At 35.1% G+C, this 22,118-nt stretch overlaps 1 protein-coding gene and 1 pseudogene across 1 annotated transcript in view; one reads left to right on the top strand and one right to left on the bottom strand.

Moving 5' to 3' along the window:
• LOC126162394 (adenosine deaminase-like) overlaps positions 1-22,118 on the bottom strand; it is an 84,791-nt gene that overhangs the window by 35,151 nt on the left and 27,522 nt on the right. The window contains exons 2-3 of the mRNA XM_049918872.1: positions 16,223-16,284; positions 6,579-6,704 (exon numbers count right to left, since the gene is read on the bottom strand). Of these exons, the coding sequence (XP_049774829.1) occupies positions 6,579-6,704; positions 16,223-16,284 (188 nt within the window). The remainder of the gene's footprint in view (positions 1-6,578; positions 6,705-16,222; positions 16,285-22,118) is intronic.
• Positions 18,770-18,886, top strand: LOC126163503 (5S ribosomal RNA; annotated as a pseudogene).

The raw sequence follows: 22,118 nt of genomic DNA, 5'->3' as shown, positions 1-22,118 counted from the left end.
TGTAAAAATTCCATACGTCCCTCACTGTGCAGCTACTTTCCTCATTCCATCGGACAGGTTCCTCCAGATTACAGTGTCACTGCACACTGACACTCTCATGATCTATGTTTTGTAGTGGCTTCCACCTCCCACTCTCTAGACAAAATGCTTTCTTCTTTATCCTGTTACATGAATTTTAGGAAATTATTAAAGCTTGACATTTAGTTGCATTTTAAATCTTTGTATATGTCAGCTGTTCTCCAAGTGTTTTTCTTTTGACATCTAGTAACTTATGAAGTCTAGAATGAGTTACAGAAAATTACCACTTGATGTAGCAACTAGAAGAAAATCCTAAACAAAGAAAAATCTTATGTGCTACATTCAGTGGTACCCCCCCCCCCCCCCTTTGTGAGGCTGTCTGCATTGCCACCAATGCTGCCCCCACCAGTCAGCCCGCATGCCATTTGTTAGTTTCTTTCATTAGTCTACTCGACTGAATTGAGTTATCAAGTAATTGTACTTTCCTATGTAGCACACGCGTCTGAGTCATCATATTTTATATGTTTCTGTCTGGCACATAGGGATCAACTTAATGGCTTAGCTCTGTTGAACACTCACCCTGACATTGATTGTCCTATTGATGGTGTAATTGACCAAGTTGCTAGGAAGAATAGGCACATAGAATTCATCATTTAAGGAAGAGAACCACAATTGTAACTTTTTTTTATGCTGTCATAAGATGGCATTGTCTTCTGCGTGTGTGCAATCAGTTTAAATAAAACTTTCTTAAGCTTTGGCTGTGACTTGATTATTTTTTATTGCAGTAAAAGTGAAGGTAGCTCAAGATGTCTTTACCGCCTCCTCCTTGAGGTTTTTCTGTGTCCGCCACTGCATATACCACAATGGGTAAAGATCTTCCACACAGATAATATTAATGGTTGAAAAGCAAATAATTAGCAACCTTTGGCTGATTTAAAACTTTATGTTGGACTTGTTGACATCTGCAGAAACTTTTCATCGAGGGGGCAAAATTCAAAACTTGTCATTTTTTTATATTACTGATTTGGTGAGTTTATAAAAATGTGTTAGGCCCCAGGAACTAAATTTGGCAAAAAGTGCTCCAAATTTGTTGTATCTCAAGAGATGAATACTTATCTACTTAGTACATTTATGGTAGATTTCTTTGGTACCTAAATGGTAAGCATATTTCATTAGAACATGAAAGTACACCTCTTTATCTTATTAATATGAATGTAGATGCCACTATTTGACTCAACAATCTGAAATTGCATCATCATATGACTAAATCCAGTGTATCCATTGAGTTATGATATAAAATTAGAAAATAGCCACACAATAATAATTTATCCCTACTCCCATAATATTACAAATACAAATGCAAATGTTTTATTCCACCATTGAGAATATTTACATGCTATTGGTGTTGTCAGTGTTAATACAATAATAATAAAATATGAACTTTGACATGACAAATGTTATTAACTACAATATAATAATCCTAGATGGATACAATACACATTTGTGCATATATCAATAACAACAAGAAGTTTCCTTAGAGATCAATTACAAGATAAATGAACTACATAGTAAAGTGAATCACAAATAAAGAATAAAACAGATAATTAACAATTAGTACATAAAACACTAATAAAATAGTTGCACAGCGTGGCATATGTATAGTTTGCAGTTAATTTATAGTTCATTCTCCGAAGGAAAGTCGGTCATTTGTCACATACTCAAGGAACTCTTGAGCAGAGTAAATTACTTTACTTTTGATCCACCTCAAAAGGCTAGTTTTAAATTTATTTACTGGCACTGTGTGGGCATTTTCAGGTAATTTGTTGACGTAGACAGGACCAAGATATTTGTAGCTGTTATGTGTCTTTGCAAGCCTAGCAAATGGCATATTAACTGTATGTCCACTTCTTATGTTATGGTCATGAACTGTTCTCCTTAAGTCAAATTTACTCAGATTCTCTTTAACGAAGACAAGGCAGTTGTAAATATAAACGCCAGGTACTGTCATTATATTCAGTTTCTTGAAAAAATCTTGACATGATTCATATGGGCTAAGTTCTGCTATGCACCTTATGGCTTTCTTTGCCATTTAAACACTAATCTTGAGCCTCTGGAATTGCCCCATAATAGTATTCCATAACTCAGGTGTGAATGGAATAACACAAAACAAGCATATAACAGATGTTCTTTACTGACACTGCTCCTCAGCTTGTACAGCAGTTATAGGGCATGTGCCAATTTACCACATATCCTCCCAGTGTGGGAATCCCAGCTGAGCTTTTGATCTATATGAAATCCTAATAATTTTACTGTTTTGTTATCATGACTGGGAGCATTCAGATTGAATACAATAGCTTCAGTTTTACTATCATTCTTCTGCAGTACATTTGCCTCAAACCAAGTAGTGCACCTCTCTATTGCCACTGCCATGCTGTTTTGCACATTTTCAAGATTGATACCATATCACATGTGATGAGTGTTGTGTCATCAGCATAAAGCACTGCACCACATGATACAACTACAGATAGATCATTTATATAAATAATGAAAAGGGAAGGTCCAATAACAGATCCCCTTTACAACTGGGAGACATTCTGACATTTGATTATTCACTTTAACTAACTGTTTTCTACTGTCCAAGTATGACTGCATTAGACATAAAGCATTCTCTATCACTTCACCGTGGAAGAGTTTTTTTATGAGAATATTGTGGGAGACCATATCAAAAACTTTCCTGAGGTCCAAAAGTGTTGCACAGATAATATCTTTATTCTCACAACAATTGTATATTTTTGCTACCATCCTCTCAACTGCTTTGACTGTATGCGTGCAGTATTCTATTATTTTTCATATTATAGATATAAGTGATATTGGCCGATAGTTACCTGGTGATGCTATATCTCCTTTCTTATGTACTGGTTTAACTACAGATATTTTTAAGCACTCTTCATTTAAAATTTTGTTGATTATTTTAGTCAGTGGCATTGCAATTTGATTTCTGATATATTTAATAACATAATTTGAGAGACCATAGTAATCCTCTGCTCTAGAATTACTGAGCTTAGGTATTGATTCATTGACCATATTCTCAGTTACACAAGTCCAGTGAAAGCTGTCTGTCTGCTTACGGTTCAGTAAGTGACTCTGCCTTACTCACATTCTCCATTATGTTGTTATCTGACTGACAATGACAAAATGCGTATTTAGAATATCAGGTGGAATTGGTGTCTGGTATACTTAACCGTCACAGTTAGTTTCTGTTTTAATAATTTCTCATTCAGCTTTGCATTTATTCACTGAGTTTAGTATATATGTATCATTTGCTTTGCACATAGCTGTCTTGATTTCAGACCTTTAAATCTTTTTCACTTTCACATACATTTCCTTGTCAGTATTATTGTGGTTTGACCTATCATGATAGAGTAGCATTATGATTCTAATTCTACTTAGTTGTAGGGTGTACCAGCATTTTAGATTTTGTGGTTTGATATAACAATTTGCTTTGATATTTTCTTGCAGTATTTAGGACAACATGCTTCAAAATTTTCAGTTAATAGTTCTAGAAAGTTTTTAGTAGATTCATTTGCACCCACAGTGGTTGTTATTTTGTCCCATTTTATTAAATCCAATTTACTTGTCAACTTGTTTAGCTTCGATTCGTTATTGGTTTTATAATTTTACTACAGTCTGTGGAAGTTTCAGTTGCTTCACTGTTAAGAATTTATCTTAGCCATAGTCTCTCATGATCTGAAATGTCTAGCTTGATTGTGTTGAATTCTGTTTTGTTTAGACGAAAATTAGAAATTATGTTATCTAGACATGCTTCTTGTCTTGTGGATTTGTCATTTATGCAACTGAAGTTAAGTGATCTTAATGTATTTAGCAAGCTATCAATCTTGTTATTCTTAAACCTAATGTCTATATTGATATCAACAAATATTAGTGTTTGGAATTTTTGTGTCTGAGTAGCAAAAATATCAGTTTCTCCAGAAGCTCCACAAGCAGGTCTTCATTGTGTTATTTTTATTTTTTTTTTTTTTGGGAGGGGTGGGGGGTGGGGGGGGGGGGGGGAAGGATGGGGAAGTATACTGAAGCTATTACAATTTCCTGGTTTGGCAACATTATGGCAACAGCTTCAAATTTTGCTTCTATGCGCAATCCACTTACATCTATAACTTCATAGATTAGGGTCACAATATTAACCTGAAACTGAAAATTAAAAGTCAGAATGATTGATAAAATCCTGTGAGATATCAACAACAATGCCACATTAATAGGTCTTTAAGTGGAGAAACATGGAATAAACTTCTGAAAAGGCTTGTTCAACTTTGACGTCATCTGTAACACTTTGTTTGTTTTTGAAATCTTCACGTCTGTTCATGTTTAAAAATTTAATACATTTATTTCATGATTTATATTTTTCATGTGGAACATGTGACATTCGCCTGCTTTATTTCTTCATTGATAGTCCTGAGTGTCGACGTACTGCATTGTTATACTGGCTGAAAAATGGGGGGTAGTTCAACACTGACTACTGTAAATGGTGCAGCCGACAGTTGCACATTTGCTTTTCATAGCTCTTTACTTTCACTGTTCACAACCCCACAATACTACACAGTTATATGGCCAGTATACTACTGGTTAACTTTTGATAAACCTCATTAATAGTTTGCAGGCAAATGTCAGCATACTGCTACAATAATTTACCATTGAACAGTATGAGCAATTAAAACCTAACCACACAGTTCTTGCAGAATAATATGGTACGTGCGACACTATTGAACAGACACTGTCATTGTTTTAACACTCAGCCTATTTGTGTTACACTTATTTCATGGTTAAGTTGATACATGGTTCTTGATCTAATCAATACAGGTTTCTAATCTGAAAATCGGCTGTGGACTGACTGTCTCGGGACCAAAAATTGGGCCTTCATATATCCTCATGATAATAGACACTGGAACTACACATTGCTTAAGTTACAGAAATTACAATTAAAACATAACTCATTCAGTTAACTGAATACTTCGAAAACTTCCTTCTTTTTAACATTTTCTTCTCCCACAAAGCTCAGGCTGAATTATCTGTTTAAATAATGAAGTTAACAGATATAGTTGTGCAAACAATACTTTTGGCAAACCTGGCAATTATTTTGGAATTAATTAAGTGCTGGATTTCCTATCATGTTTTCGAATAGAGCCAAATAAATATTTAAAGAATCCTCGTAGTTCTTCTTCCAAATTTTTATAATTAGTACAGAATTTATATTTGTTTATAAGCCAACAATAGAATTTAAGTAATGAAACAATTATTGATTTCACCCTACAACAAAAGATATTAACTAGGAATAGTCAGATAAATTAGGAAATTAATGACATACACAAAACTAAGCACAAAATAAGACCTGGTGGTATATTCTTTAAGCCTGAGGGCCAACCTTTCTCTTTTATGGAAATGCAAATTATACTCATGTATGTTAATGGTAATTATGCAAAAATGAAAACAAAATGAATTTAAGAAGGCAGATGGCAAAACAAGAGGTGAAATAAAGAGATTCCAGCTTGCTTCACCACAACCAGCATACCTGAAGTAGGAAAAAATATTTTTTGAAAGCTATTTCTTTTTGGAATTGATTAGGAAAAATATAGCCCAGAGCAAGTAGATGACTAGATTAATATTTCAACTGCTGAGTTTGAGATTATGCATGGGTGTTAACACCTACAATATAGCATGGGTGTGTTTTCCAAGTGCACTACAATAGCTGTCTCATGTGAAACTGAATGCAGAATCAACAAGGGATTATGGGGTTCTCTTTTCCACAGATGAATCTTAAACTACAGTTGCAGCACAGAAGCGGCTCGTGGGCCCCAAGGAATCAGGGCATCATATTATGACATGACATTGCCTCTCGCGCAAGGATGAAAGACCAGCTCCTCTCTGCAGCTTGGTTAGGGCTGAATGATGAAAAGGGCTGAATGAGGAAATGACAAAAAAAGATCAAAGACATTATTTTGGCATTTTTCTGAAACTGTTCGCATTCATCTTAATTGTAGCTCAGCACTGAAACCACAGTAACACTAAAAACTGGCATAATTTTACATGAACAGAATCTGAACAAAGAAAGTCCAAGTTACATAGTGAATGCTAAAGTTACAGTACTTTTCATCTTGGGTGGTAAAGTTAAATGTGCAGTTCAGTGGAGTTGCAATGATTGACAGAAAGTCGAGAGAATTCTTTAATGAATAAAAAGACTGTATTCATATTCCAGGAGGGAGCAAGTGCCCTCCCCCTTTCCTGTTGATGCTAATGGCTGGACTGGAACCTGAACCCAGAATGTTGCCTTTCAGTGTGCAGTTCTAGGTCTGAACCTCAGTCAAGCACACAGTTTTATCTCCACTAGGAAATATCACATATGTGTGCACTTTGCTGAAGAGTGACATATACATTCTAATAGATACATGTGTTAGACGTTTCTTTAAAACTTTTTTGTTTGTTTGTTTGTTTGTTTGTTTGAAGAATGGAGTATACAACAATAGAAATATTTGTCTACAATTACTTACGCAATGTATTGAGTAAATATAAGAAAAGGCTGCAGAAAATGTGTGAGATCAACTGGATTTTTTATCACTAGAGCATCCTGTAGCTCTTCAAAGGTTCCATTTCCTGGTAGTTTCATATTTTTCTTCCTGTAACACCAAATCACAAAAAAATTGAAACATCTATTGCAAAGATTTACAATAAAAAACTAACAAATTCAGTGACAAACATACAAAAAACAATTTTTTGTGTTGTTCCTTCATTGACAGTGGGCAAAGGACATTTTAAAAAGTCAGAAAATTTGAATGAGCATGGGTCACCTTGTGCTTTATTTCTGCATTGGTCTAAGGATATTTGTTTATTTACAGAAGAAGCTTGAAAATAAATATTTATTTAGTCTCATACTCACTGTTCATTCTATTATGAGCTCTCGTTCATCACCCATATGCCAGAATAGCATGTCAATGAAGAGAATGAGGTGGAAATAACATATATTTTAGGTAACACAAGAAACAGTGAATGTATGCACTACAGGGGTACGAAATGAGTTTTCAATGGTAACAACAATAAATGCCAAGATACTAGTAAATAAACATTGTGATTAGTAAGAAAAGCAAAAAGTCTAATAAAGCTTTACTCTGGGAGCTACAGTTTTTTAATTCCAAGAATGAACAAATGAGAAGAGGAGAAATGTTGTAACATAACATTGTTAAAAAAAGAGTGAGGCAATTGTATGGATACTAGAATGTGTTAGAAAGAGCGGTCAGATACTAAAGTAGGTTGTTTCAACGAAAAAGATCCAAGTAAGTTAGAGTTATTAAATTTTTACCACAGAAACAAAAAGATATACAGGAGGGTGCTGATTGCAGCAAAAAGTCACACAATGAAAAAATAATATATAATGCAGAGAATAAAAGCAAAGCAGTCTGAGATGTTATAAAACAGGAAATGAAGTGAGTGAGACAAACAGAAAGGTAATAAGAATGGATAAGAAATGGCAATAAATTATTCACACCATCTAACGAACCTTTTGGATGAGTATTTTTCAAGTATTTCTGTGAAACTGTAACTAAAATTTACAAAATAAGATATGATACATGTTAATAATTATACATGAAGCATAATGATGTTATTACAAAGCACAAAATCAGTAAAACTGCCCAAAAACTAAAAAAAAAAAAAAGGTCAGCAGGCCTAAATGGAGTTCCAACCTAACTCTGCTGAGGTAAGCTAAACCAAAAGACAGAAAACTATAGGCCATTTTGCTGTTGACATCATTTTCAAAAATAATAGAATAAATTATGAAAGACAGATTAATGAATTCCTAGAAAAAATACAGCCTTCTAAATGCACAACAGTCCGGATTCCGAAGTGGCAGAAATACAGAATCAGCTGCAGCAGAATTTATGAAAGTGTTTCATGATGCCCTTGAGAATATGAGGCTTTTGAAACTGTTGACCACAAAATTCAACTAAATTAGCTGGAATTATTAGGAATAAAAAGTGCACCTAATGACTGGTTTCCATCACACCTAGTAGATAATATACAAAGAACAGAGAAAACACACTCTCAAAGGATAAACTTTTAGTGGAACACTTATCAGAACCAAAAAGACACTAACATAGAAGTTCTTCATGGTTGTATGTTGGAGCCAATTCTGTTCCTGATATGCATAAATGACTTTCATACCAGTGTTAGTCATTGGGGAGAAATTTTCTTTGCTATTTATTTTATTTTTTGAGTCCAGGACATAAAATAATTACAAAAACTAATAAGTATTGATTCACATAACAAATTTGCAAAATTAAATATGTACAGCAGTATTTATGACACAGATTTTCTCTTTGCTGTTGATTGATCAGTGAGAGGACATTTACTAATTATTTACACATATCAAAAATAATCTTCTTAATTACTGCGCAAACAAATCCATTCACAGTCACAGAACAAGATTTACACTATCTAATCAAAAGTAGCAGTGCAGCCCTACGTGATGCAAAATTGACCACTAAATGTCATGAGAGACAGGGAGATGGGGAGTATTGTGAAGTAAATGGAGACACAGTAGCAGCAGAATGGGTCCATCAGGAGAGCCCAGTGACTTTGATGTGGACAAGTCATTAGATGTCACCTGAGCAACAAATCCACCAGGGATATTTGAACCCTTCTAAAGGTGTTTAACTTGTTTGTTGTTTATGTCATTGTGAAATTGACATGTGAAGGAGCTAGAGATGGGTGGTACACTCCTGAACTGATTCAGAGAGCCAGATCCCTTTAAGGAGTGAGTGATCAGTGACCCAGAAAAAAAAGTCTCTCTGGTAACACTAGTAAACAGAATGAAGACATGAAGATTCTGCGACAACATCCCATGTCACATGCTGAGTAAAAAATTTCACAAGCTGCAAAAAATGTGCTATAGACAATGTGCGTGTATGGATTTGCATATCTCACTAATGTGTGCAGCTTTTCTCAGCCATGAAAAGAAAAGAAACTGAAGAAAGATCAATTCTTCAGAACAATGGATTAACAAAGAAAGTGCTTTTTTAAGAAACTTACAAAAATGACCTTAAAGCACTTCACCACAACCACGCACACCCCCCACCATTCAGGGTTTCTAGTAACACAGAAAAAAAAGTGTCACTACATGAATTATTTCCCATATTCAAACTCTTCTGGTTTTCATTGACTGGAATACTGCAGCACCAGCTTAAGTCATTTACTTTCAAATTGTAAAACTGACATTTGTGTAAATTTCACCTCACAATTTTGTGAATTCTAACAGCATAACATTAACAATTAAATAGTTTTGTTTGTCTGACTGTATTGCTATGGAACTACTGGGCTTGAAAGGGTAAAGTTCTGATTCAGTTGCAAATGTAACTGAATTGGTAGTTTGAAGAAAAGAATGAATCCAAAACCTCCTGTTGTGAAGAAATACAAGAAAACTTGCTGCTGTTCTAATTTTTAATTTTGCCTTCACCAAATAGTTATATGAAATTCTTTATGTAGATCTCCTTTCTCAGTACCTTGGAAATATGAACTGGATTGTCCTGAAGGAGGCATCACAATATTAAAAACTGAAGATTTGTTCCCTTCTTCAAACTAATTATGAATTAGGCATTAAAACTTCTTATTAAAACATGAAAAATAGTTATATTTTCACAAAACATTCATAATAAGGCATGTACAGGAAACATCCCTACTTTTTACATGTTTTGAAAAAATTATCTGTGAAATTTACTGTTCAAAGTACTCATATGCAGTCTATGTAACTATATTATGTACGTTCTGGATCTTTTTATCGGGTATTGGAATTTTTCCATTGTATGACATTTCTGTTGGAATGTGGGGCATTCCTGCATTGTTCTTTTGCAGTACGAAAGCATTTAGTTTTCACCACACCATCAATGACCTTAAGGTAAGAAAATACCTTAAGGTAAGAAAATATATTATATAACTGTCTGTGCCTAGAAATTGGAAATGAGAACTTTTCCAGAAACTTTGTGGAGTTTTTATAGAACTTAGACTACCTGTTCCTGAAATCCTGGTATTTTCAGCAGATAGTATTGAATCGTATTTTTTTTGAAGATTGAATCAAATCATTGTGTTGATTAAATTCTGTCTTCTCATCTGATTTCCCTTTTTGCTGTGACAAAATTGTGATCACATTGAAGAAAGAAATGCCCTCACAATGGGAAATAATAATGTATCTTCGTAAATCATCAAGTAGCTACTAACACAAGGAGAAGGTGCACTAAAGTGTTGGTGTGGTTTTGACCTCTGTATTTACAACTGTAACTCACCTGACCAGAAGTCCTGTTTGTCCTGCGATTGCACTTCACTAATTCCCACTAGATCTAGCTTCAACCTGTCCATTTCTCTTTTTAAATCCTGTAACCTTTCTAACTAAGTAAGAGATCTCAAACATTCCATGCTCCAAATTCAGTACTGTTTTTCCTGATGTCAGCATCCCCTTAAGTAGTCATTGCCTGGGTATACAAATGGGAGACCATTCTGCCTTCAGAATATTTTATCTAAGAAGATATCCTGATTAATCCATGCATGCAGCTGCATGCCCCCAGGAAAAATAATAGCTGTAGTTTCACCTTGCTTCCAGCCATCCACAGTGCTGACATAGCAAAGACATGCTGACTAATATTACAAGGTTAGGTCAATCAGTCATCCATACTGTTGCTCCTGCAAGTACTGAAAAGGCTACTGCCACTTTTCAAGAACTATAGGAGAGTATGACCTCTCCCCATATACCCCTTTGTTGTAGTTGCACCTATGGTATGGCTACCTGTACCTGAGACACAAAAGCCACCTTGGCTAGTTCTGTGGTTGATGGAGGTGGCCTCAAAACTTGTGAGGCATTAAACCCCAATAATCCTCTACTTTGTAGACAAAAGTTAATATCTCTGTGTCATTATTAGTCATTTTTCTTTCATGGTTTTTGTGTATTTCACAGTTCATGCAAAACTGACCCATTATTTCACATAAATACTTCATTGACTTCTCCTGTGTTACTCTAGAAAGTTGTGCAGTATGCATTTCATCACTGAAAAAAGATAAAAACAAGACAAAAACAGTAAACAAGCAAAATATGCTTTTGATTGGTATATAAATATATTGTTATACATGTAGGTATAAGTATATTCTCCATATGTAATTACTGTTGCCTGTTAGCTGTTTTTATTTGTTTGTCTGCAGTTACATAATATTGGTTCTAGTAAGATAAAGACAAAATGTTTTGTGACCCCACTTTTTTTTATAAGAGCTGTGTTTGATTTCTTTATGATAAGGTATTATTGTGTCACTAAGAAATATAATGGGTTTTAAAATGCTCTTCAGTGACTCTTGAGATGATTTAAAGTCAAGAATACGATTGTTTTATTGGTCACTTTCATCATTTTTGTTCATAGTTACAAACTGATATAGAACAAGTTAATTTTTGTGAGTTGATGAGATGATATAACATGAATTAATATGATGATTATGCATTGTATATCTACTACAATATAAATTAGTTTGTATACATAAAACTGTAAGCAAATCTATACATTCAGAATTACTGTCGTCATGTGCCTCTCAAGAACTTACATGAGTTTTATAGTTAGTAAGCAAGAGGATTTTTATGTCATTGTGTTGATCATAGCATACAGTTTTTATAAGGAAACAAATTTGCCTTAAATCATGACACTTATGAATTAACAACAATTAATCTTAATAGTAAAAATGTTCAGATGTATGTGAATTCCTAAGGGACCAAACTGCTGAGGTCATCGATCCCTAGACTTACACACTGCTTAAACTATGCTAAGAACAACACATATACCCATGCCCGAGGGAGGACTCAAACCTCTGGCAGGAAGGGCTGCGCAATCTGTGACAGTATTAATTAAAAAACAGATTAATAGTTACAGTTATGACATCTTCTTGACAATAGGTACAGATTTTGCATTTGTTCAAAAGACACAAATTTAAAGATTAGAAAACGTTTACAATTTATATAGTTGACACTAACACTGGTTATATTACTAACTGAAGTATTCTACAAGAACTTTTCCAGATTTTAGAAGCACCTAGCTTTGATGGCTTCTATATAATTTAAGATTGTATATCTTCATCAACACTATAGTCATATAATTATTTAAAAGATACATTTTAGAGCCATTTTAAAATTTCTTAAATTTTCTTGTGTCTCAATGTGGTGTGGTAACCTGTTGTAAAGTTTTTTCCCTACAAGTAGAGGCCCATTTTATCGAAGTTTTGTTTTTGCAGATTCGCTATGCTGTTCCATTTTCTGTTGCGTATTGTACTTATGAACTGTTTCATTTTCCTGCACTAGTTGGTCTTCAGTGCCCATTATTTTCTTAATGAAACATGTAACTTCCAAAATGTATAAGCAAGGTAGTGGAAGACTTTGTAGGTTCTTAAATAATGGCCTGCATGCGCTTCTAGTAGGTACATCTCCTGTGGTCCTTATAATTCTTTTTTGAACAATAAAGCAACTTCCTCTGGCAGGTCAGTTCCCTGAAAAATTATGCTGTATCTCAACAGTGGTTCCACTTGTGTGTAATATATTTTTCTTATTTGTTGTGTCATGTACCCAGTAACAAATTTCATGCAATAGCAAGTGCTACTTAATTTCTTATGGATGAAGCTTACCTATTTGTCCCACTTTAGATTTTCTTGGATCCATATTCCAAGAAATTTAGTGCTGTTTACAGTTTCTAATTGTTTGCCAGATAACATTATGATAGGGCTTGAGTGGTGTATTCTTTGTGTTGTATGCAAATGCATAGTTGCTGTTTTTTCTGCATTTATGATAAGACTGTTTCTGGAGAACCAATCAGTTATGTATAACACACATACTTTGATTTCATTCTACAGTGCTTCTAAAGCCTTCCCTTTTATCAGATACTGGTGTCATCTGCAAATTTTATACTTGTCTGGGAAGGGGTTGCTGGCTCTAAGTCATTTATGAGCAGCAGGAACAGTATTGGATCTAGAATGGAACCTAGGGGCACACCATATTTAACTTTCTGTTTCCCTGACTGATAAATACGTATATTCTTTCCTTCTTGATATTTAAATTCCACTATTTGTAGTCTGTTGTTCAGGTATAATTGTACCCATTTATATCCCAGTTCCTTGACACCTACATGTTCCAATTTTGAGAGTAGTAGTTTATGATCTATGACATCCAAAGCTTTTGTGAGGTCCAAAACTATAGCAGATAATCATTGTTTATGATCTACTAAGGTCAGGGCTTCATTTACAAAATCAAAGATGGCAATTCACAGAACTGCCATCAGTTACATTTACAGAAACTGTGCTGCAATTTTGAGCAGAGATTATTTTTTTCTATAAAATGAACCAACCTATCATGAAATATTTTTTCTAATATTTTAGAAAGGCTGGATAGTAGAGAGATTGGTATGTAATTTCTTACTGCTATTATTTGACACTTTTTAAACAGGGGCACTTTTTAAACAGGACATTTGCTATTTTCAACTTTTCAGAAAAAATTCCAGTAGCCAGTGAAGAATTACAAACATCTGCAAAAGGTTTTGCTATTATAGCCAGCAAGGGTGTTATCAATTCCAGACGAGAATTTTTATTTCAGTTCCCTAATGACATTTGATACTTCTTTCTCATCCACCGGATATAAAAAAAGACACTTATTTAAACTGGAACTTGTTGTTTCCAAGCATTTGGTGGATGAATTTTTTTAATATTTTCTGCTACTTCTGTAAAGTAAGAGTTAAATTTATTTGCAACTTTTTTAGGTCTGATATTTTGGTTGAGTTTTCCAGTAAGTCAAAATTGTGGTGTTCTTCACAATGTTTTCCCGATTCTTTTCTTACTATGTCTCATATAGCCTTCATTTTGTTTGGGGCACTTTTTATAGAATTCTCATTTGTCAGTTTCTTAGACATTTTAATGACTTTAGGAGATGCTTATATGTCCTACAACAAGCATCAAATCCTGGTGGTTTTTCAGTTTGTTTTGATGATTTGTATAAAAATCTCTCTTTTAAAAGTGTTATCAGTATGCCTGGTGTGAGCCAATTACTTTTCTTATTTTTCTGCATTATTTTCTCTCTTTTTTCTTGGGTGGGGGATTTGGGGGGGGGGGGGGGGGGGACGTAGTTCAAAGTAATAGCAGAAGATGTTGCTGAAAATATCAAACTTTTCATTTGTGCCTGCAATGTTGTAAACTTCTTCCCATGAAAAATGGGAAGAAGTTGACAACATTGCAGGCACAAATGAAAAGTTTGATGGTTTCAGTAACATCTTCTGCTATTACTTCTGTCTGGTTAGTAAATACAGAAAGGAATGTATATTTTGTTCATTTTAGCTCCTAGCAACAGCTGATACAAACTGTTTCGAAAACTGACAATGATTTTTTAGTTCTACAGAAGTTATTTGTGTGCGCGTGATCCTCAGAGCCTGTATTGAAAGCTTTTGTATTTTATTTACATGGCATATTTGCAAATATTCGACACCAATTTTGCTGTTATCAATGTTGCTGCCTCTATTTTAGGCTTTAAATTAAAAGTTAAAAGAATGTCCAAAAGATCAGTTTTTGTTTTCTTTCTTTCAGGAAGTCAATATTAAAACCCCACACATAAAGAGATTTTTCTCTTTTTTGTTACGATGTGAAGGCAGGGTAGGTATATTGCCTGTTGGAGCCCTATACAAGCAAATAATAGCTACATTTTCAGCTACTAATTCAATTCTGGATGTCCCTAAATCTCTTTCTATAGGTATATCTTTTGTTAAATGAATAGCTGCAAATTTTATACCATTTTTATGTACATACAACTTTCTCCATGGGGTAGTATAGGTCTACAGAAATAGCTACCTAACACAAAATTTTGCGGACTCAACATTTTTAGTTTTTCTTCTTCAACCCAATGTTCTGTTACGCAAGGTACAGTAACAAATTTAAGTTTAGTCTCTAGAAGAACTTGAAGTTCGCTCACTTTATTTGTCAGTGACTGCACATTTTGAGGAAGCACTGAGAAATTTGCAGAGTTTGGGATTTGAAAGTTACTTGTCACATTGTGCAGTGGTTTGCTTCTATGTTGTTCCTTTTCAAGTTACAGGAGGCATCATGAACATTTATCTTGTGTGTTTCCCCTTCTGTCTGCCTCTGACTAAAAAAAAATCATTCAAATGGGCAAGTGGCACTACTTTCCCCCTAGGCACAGCACTTGATGCTTTTTAGGAATTAATGAAGTACCAAAACTTTAGGGAAGGCATCAGAGATGTTCTTAATTTTAATTTGATTCCTATGAAGAAATCAAGGTGCAGCAAAAAATATTAAAAATGAAGAATTGTGAAACAAATATTATTTACTAATTAAGCATGTGCATGAGGTGAGTTGTATACAAAAGCATATTTTATGCAATTTGTTTTTAAAATAATATCAACCAGCTGAGTGTTATTGTTGTGCAACCTGATCTCCACACATTTCCATAAAGCACCTTGCATCCATTGAAACATCCGTAATGCAGTTATGGTAGATGATCAAAACTATCACAATATTTTAAATTAAGCTCTGTATCAACACAGAAACTGATGAGAAATAAATGCATGAAGATAAGTAAATTATGGAATTTTGTTAAAAAATGCAATGTCATATGCTTCTGTGATCACCATACCTCTACAGCGCTTAAAGACTAAATGACTCAAAGTAAGGTACCAACGTTGCACGAGGTCCCCGGGGGAAAAAGCTACACTGGAGCAAAATTACTTTATATTACTTTATATTAAATGTTGAACTTACAGATATGGATCTGCAAACATTATTGAAATTGATATCATACATTGTTTGACTCTGCCACATTAACATTTCAGATGCTAATTTCTGTTGAAATATTTTCCTCGATTAACTTCAGTGAAGACTAATGTTGGTGAAGAAGAGCCATTTTATATGTAAGAGATAATAGCTTAATTATGCATGCTCCTGACATTGAAAAATTTTTTCTTAAATAGCACAGTCATTCACTGTCAGAAGTGTACTGCAAAAATTAGAAGCTGTTGTTCTATCATTTAGAACTGATTCATAGGCAATTCATAGGGTACATCTATTCATAGGTTCACACTAACAGAAACATTAGAAGTTAAATAAGTGCACAAGTTGATTACAAACTTACTTTGCAAGTTCCCATAGTGTCTCATGCCTTACACTTCCATCCAAGTGGACATGAAGCTCAACCTGTGGAAAGAGTAGCTTCATGTAATTGAAAATCTGATATTAGAATCATAATTTTTGGAATTAATTGCATCAGATATGGTATTAATACTTTGCTTCAATTATTCATAGAAATCTCATCTGTAAAACTTAAAATACTCAGGTTTTCAACTTTCCATATTTCTGTTCATTCTGGGAGCCATTTTTTAAACGGAAGAGAATGGATTTCCAGTTTCATGCTTTTTAAAATTCTTTATTGTTTTCAGTCTCACTCATTAAAATACTGGAGGCTTAATGGCTGTCAAATTGATATCCAGCTTTCTGATGGTAATACTCCATAAAAGAATGTTTTATTATTATTATATTTTATTATAATTATTCAACAGAGTGTTATCACATAGTGAGTACATAATAAATAGTGTGGAAGCTTCAAAATTTGTATGTGTCAATATTGATGACTAAGCTTCTATTGAACACCTCTTCAAGTTTTATGCCTTGGTCATTTTTATAGTTTAAAATTGGTGCAAGTTGAAGCACTGGTTGTGATAATGTGATCTGGTGAAATAATTGAATCAAGTACATCTTATTAATCTGATTGAAACAGGTGTTTAATGTGGGTTAGTGCAGAATGAGTAGCAAGAAATCATGTGAGGAAGAGAGAGAGAGAGAGTGGAGATGAGAGAGTACAACAAGATTAATTTACTAAAACCTAACTGATTACTATAATAACTACATTAAGAGTTATGAATTTCATTTGAAGTGTGAAGAATGATGAGTTCCTACAGGGGCAGTATGTCTTTGTCACAAATAAATAAATGTACCAAGAAAGTAACTTTTGTACATGTATGAATTAGAAAGATACATGAATCAAAAGAATAGGATGAGAGGATGACACTAATTAAATGGATAGAGTAAATGGCTAGGTCAAATCATTATTAAACAGAGTGTTATCACATGGTGAGTACATAATAAATAGTGTGGAAGCTTCAAAATTTGTATGTGTCAATATTGATGAGAATTTAAGCTGAAAAAAAGGCATTTTGGAACTCCTAAAACAACTTATTTCAGCCACATTTGCACTTGTAGTCATAACAAATGTTGGGGAGAGAAAAATCAGTAAGCTGGCATATTTTGCTTATTTTCATTCAGTAATGTCCTATGGACTAAAGTCCTGGGATAAATAATCTGTTAGAAACAAGTCTTCATTGGTCAAAAATATTTTGTAAGAATAATATGTGGTGTTCATCCACAATTGTCTTGTAGACATCTGTTTAAGGATTTTTAAATGAAATCATTCCAGTTTAGTCTGTCAAAACATTATAAATTGCAATTGCAGTTTTGCACATGGTTATTTTCAAGTATTATGGAATGTTGCAACCCGCTCAATAATATAAAGCTGTATCATGTTGTGTGAAGTAATGCACACACACACTTGAAAGCCATGTGCATTAGCACGTGTTGTCATCTGCTAGAGTGCACCATGAAAGAGCAATGATGAGAACTTCCAATAGAGCCCTCCATGGGCAAGTGCCTACCTAAACCCTGCCACACTATGCTCACACTCGGTTATCATGTTATTATTACTTGCATACTTTTCCCTTATCTTATTGTGTTCAGTGTATCTTATGGTGACTGACATACATGCCACAGTCTAATTAAGTTGTACTAACATTCTTGGTTGTGTTGTGTGTCCAAGTTACAGCACTGTGTCAAAGCATTTGCATGTAGTGTTGTGAATTTATCTACTGTCCCATATACCATACATGTTAGAAAGTCGATGAAATATTGATATGAACACGTAAGTTTAAATTTCATGTAGCAGGAGTGATAAACGGACATAAAACTTCTATTTAAGGAATTGGGAATTTTGATGACTACTTCATAGTATATTTATTCCCTCATGCAGTTTGTTGTAAATAATCCACTACAGTTCAGAAGGAATAATGATGAACATAATTACATTACCAGAAGAAAAAAAAGAGATTGATTACACCACATTGATATTGCTGTTAGCACAGAAAGCAGAGCACAATGCTGCATCAAAAAATTTTGATCATTTACCCAGTGATACAAAATGTCTGACAGTCAGAAAAGTAAAATTTGAAAATAAACTGAAAAAGTTTCTCAAAAGAATTTTTATTATTGTAATGTGTAAAAGGATGTGGGTACAAATTAGTAGCAAATGATGAATGGGACATGAAACTAACCTACTGATGTAATATTTTATTTCCTTATGTACATCATAGTCTGTTTGTCCTCCAGAGACTCATTTATGCCACACCGCAGTTCTGTCTTGTAGTGATTGCAGCACAGAGACACATATAAAATTTAAGCTTTTTATGTTTGTAGACCAATTCTGTTGTCTGTGTGCAAAAGGACTTACACAGTCAAGAAGAAGGATTACAGTTAACATTAATTTTCATATTGTACTGATTTTTCATTTTTCCAAAATACAGGTGGCTGATAGTGTTCACTGAAATCTTTTAAGTTAAAGTTACATATATGCTTAGGCAATGGCCTTGCCGCAGTGGATACACCGGTTCCCGTGCGATCACCGAAGTTAAGCGCTGTCGGGCGTGGCCGGCACTTGGATGGGTGACCATCCAGCCGCCATGTGCTGTTGCCATTTTTTGGGGTGCACTCAGCCTCATGATGCCAATTCAGGTGCTACTCGACCGAATAGTAGCGTCTCCGGTCAAAGAAAACCATCATAATGACCGGGAGAGCGGTGTGCTGACCACACGCCCTCCCTATCCGCATCCTCACCTGAGGATGACACGGCGGTCGGATGGTCCCGATGGGCCACTTGTGGCCTGAAGACAGAGTGAGTGCTTACATATATGCTTATTGTAAATATAGTAAGGAATGTTTTGGTAGAATGTAAATAATTTAAGAGTAAAGGAGACGACTCACTGAAAAGCAGAAGTGCTGAGTTGTTCACAGGCATATACAGAAGAAAAAGAAATCTTGCAAACTTTCGAAATAAATTCTTTGCCAAGCTAGAGTACACACACACATACCTATGCTCTTACAGTGTGACTCATCCTAGAATATTGCTCAAGTGTGTGGGACCCATACCAGATAGTACTAAAAGGGGATATTGAATGTATACAGAGAAGGGCAGCACAAATGGTCATGGGTCTGTTTAATTCATGGAAGAGTGTCACAGAAATACTGAATGAACTGAACTGGAAGACTCTTGAAGCTAGACATAAACTATCCTGAGAAAGTCTATTAACAAAGTTTCAAGAACCGGCTTTAAATGGTGACTCTAGGAACAGACTAAAATCCTCTGCATATCATTCACATAGGAATCATGAGGATAAGATTAGAATAATTACTGCATGTAGAGAGGTATTCAAACAATCATTCTTCCTGCACTCCATACATGAATGGGACAGGAATGAATCCTAATAAGTTGTACAGTTGGATTTACTCTCTGCACAGTGGTTTGCAGAGTATAGATAGAGATGCAGATGTGCCAACTGGATACATAATGTTGGAATTTAAGCAAGGCAAGTGGACTGGTGTGGAATGGGGTTGGGTTGCATAGAGGGAGAGACAGAAAGGAGGCAGAAAGAGGGGTTGAATGTGGATAGCTAGTAGCATGGAGGGAGTCAGCAGCTTTACTGGCTAGTAATGCAGAAGGGAGGCATGGCATAACATCTAGGTGTGTATTAAGAGCGGTTACAGGAAGAGAAAACTGTTGTGTAGAGAGTGTGGGGACAATGGGTTAACAAAAATACAAAATTACATACATGCTTACTATGAAGCAATACCTAAACAAGCAACTGAGCAGTGTAAGGGAAACAGCAATGAATAGTACAAATGTGTTATTACACCTAGTATACTTTAGTTGACCTTATGTAATGTCTTCCAATTGTGCTAACCTGATTTTGGACTCTAGAGGTCTACAATTTATTATCCTTCCATAGAAATCAGTTGAAGTGATTGGTTTTCAAATCTACTCTGGCAAAGTATGTGCAGTAAGGCATAAATGGAGGAGTAGCTAAGCATTTCCTGTAGTCTGAAGTCATTATCTGAGTTCCTCAGTTCATTACTCACAATAGTCATTCTTTATATATTCATTCACTGAAAAAGCCTGCATTCTCAATCCATAGTTTATAACAAATAATGAATGTTCTTTGGATGTATAGCAAATGCCACTGGTAGCTACATGCCCCCATAGAAAAAGAATCTTTCTGCCTCAGCATAAATGAGTAACTAAAGCTGTTTTTGTGTCATACAGTTTGACCAGTCTGTTTACTTCTGTGTTGGCAAGTTTATGGTTATACACAGTCTTTTTGTTCTGTACTGATTTTATAATACTTATTTCTTACTACTGATATCAGTATATAATCTCATTTCTGGACTGTTCACTTACAAAATTCAGAATATAATAAAAAAAAGTAAAATAAATATACAAATGTTAAAATTAAATTCTAGTTTATAGAGGTTATTAATTGCTTTCATTTTTAATTTAAATAATTACTTAAATTTTTATCTGCCTCCGTAACTGAGTGGTCAGAGTGGCTGCCTGCCATGCAGAAGACCCAGCTTCGATTCCCAGTACTTCCAGCGATTTTTTTCCTCAGTGGGAGGACTGTTTTGGGGCACACTCAGCCTCATGAAGCCAATTGAGTGGCAGTTCCAAGATCTAAAAACCAACAACAACTAGGAGAGTAGTGTGCTGATCACATTCCCCTCCATACCGCATGGCAGACTGGTGATCAGTCAGGCCCAATTAGCCCACCTAGAGTCAGAACACAGAACTCTACTGACCTGCGCCATCAGGTCTCTGGCAAACAATATCAGAGAGGCTTGCCATGAGTCCACGGCTAGCCTGGTGTGAGCTCTCAGACATTAGACTGCTTATGATCGAGGAAGAGAACACATGGTGCACTGGAGTGCCTTGTGTAGCACCCAGCATGTGTAGTCAAGATGTGGCCATGGCCACTGAGCTAAAACGGCAGCCCTGAGTTGTGCACATTGAGTGCAGGCTGTTAGTATGTCAGCCAATTCTTGGTGTTGTGCAGCACATAGGACGGTGTCCGCATGGCCATTGTGGAATAACAAGCATTGAGTGCAGGCTGTTGGCCAATCATTACCTCAGGGCTGTGTACTGAATATGAAACTTGGACAGATGCTGCGGAGTCACTGGCTCTGACTGTAAGCTATCAGCTTGCCTTTCTATTTTCTCATTGCTGTATATGGAGTGTTGCACCTGGGAATATTAGCATGGTGCTCAGTTGAGGCCGCAAGTGGTTGATCATATGTGTGTGACCAACATTGTTCTGTTGGTCATTATGGTTCATATAGCAGTCTTGTTTTCCTGTCTGTTACAACATGTTCATGTTGTTCATTGAGTTGTGTAAGCGTTGTCTGCTGTGCATGAGCTACTGTCCCTGTTAAACTGTGTATGTCATTTCTTTGATCCCTCGTATAAGTGAGGGGGCCTGTTATGCAATGTCAAGCTTCATTCTCATTTTCTCCCTTTTAAAATTAGTGTTAAGTTTGGGTTATCATTTAGTTATCTAAGTCTGTAACCATGCATTTCCAGTGGTGCAGAAAACTGTCATGTTCCATTGAGATGCTCCTGACTACTCCACTATCTGTAAACATGTAATGCACTAGTAGTGCTGAGGTTGTCTGTCAGATGGTTTGCTTTATGTTGTTGATCTCAGGAGTCACCATTTTATTCTGCATAGTTTAGTGTTCCAGCTGACCCAATGTAATGTAAAGATTTCTATGTGTGTTAATAAATCCAGCAGCAACTTCTACTCCCTGTCTCTCACACTCCCTGTCATCTCATTTACCTCTTTTTTTTTTACTTAAAGTTTTTACAGTCAGTGGATATT

This window comes from Schistocerca cancellata, chromosome 2, assembly GCF_023864275.1.
Source record: "Schistocerca cancellata isolate TAMUIC-IGC-003103 chromosome 2, iqSchCanc2.1, whole genome shotgun sequence".
Lineage (NCBI taxonomy): Eukaryota > Metazoa > Arthropoda > Insecta > Orthoptera > Acrididae > Schistocerca > Schistocerca cancellata.
The sequence above is the reverse complement of the archived record's forward strand: the minus strand, read 5'-3'. Positions and strand labels throughout refer to the sequence as shown.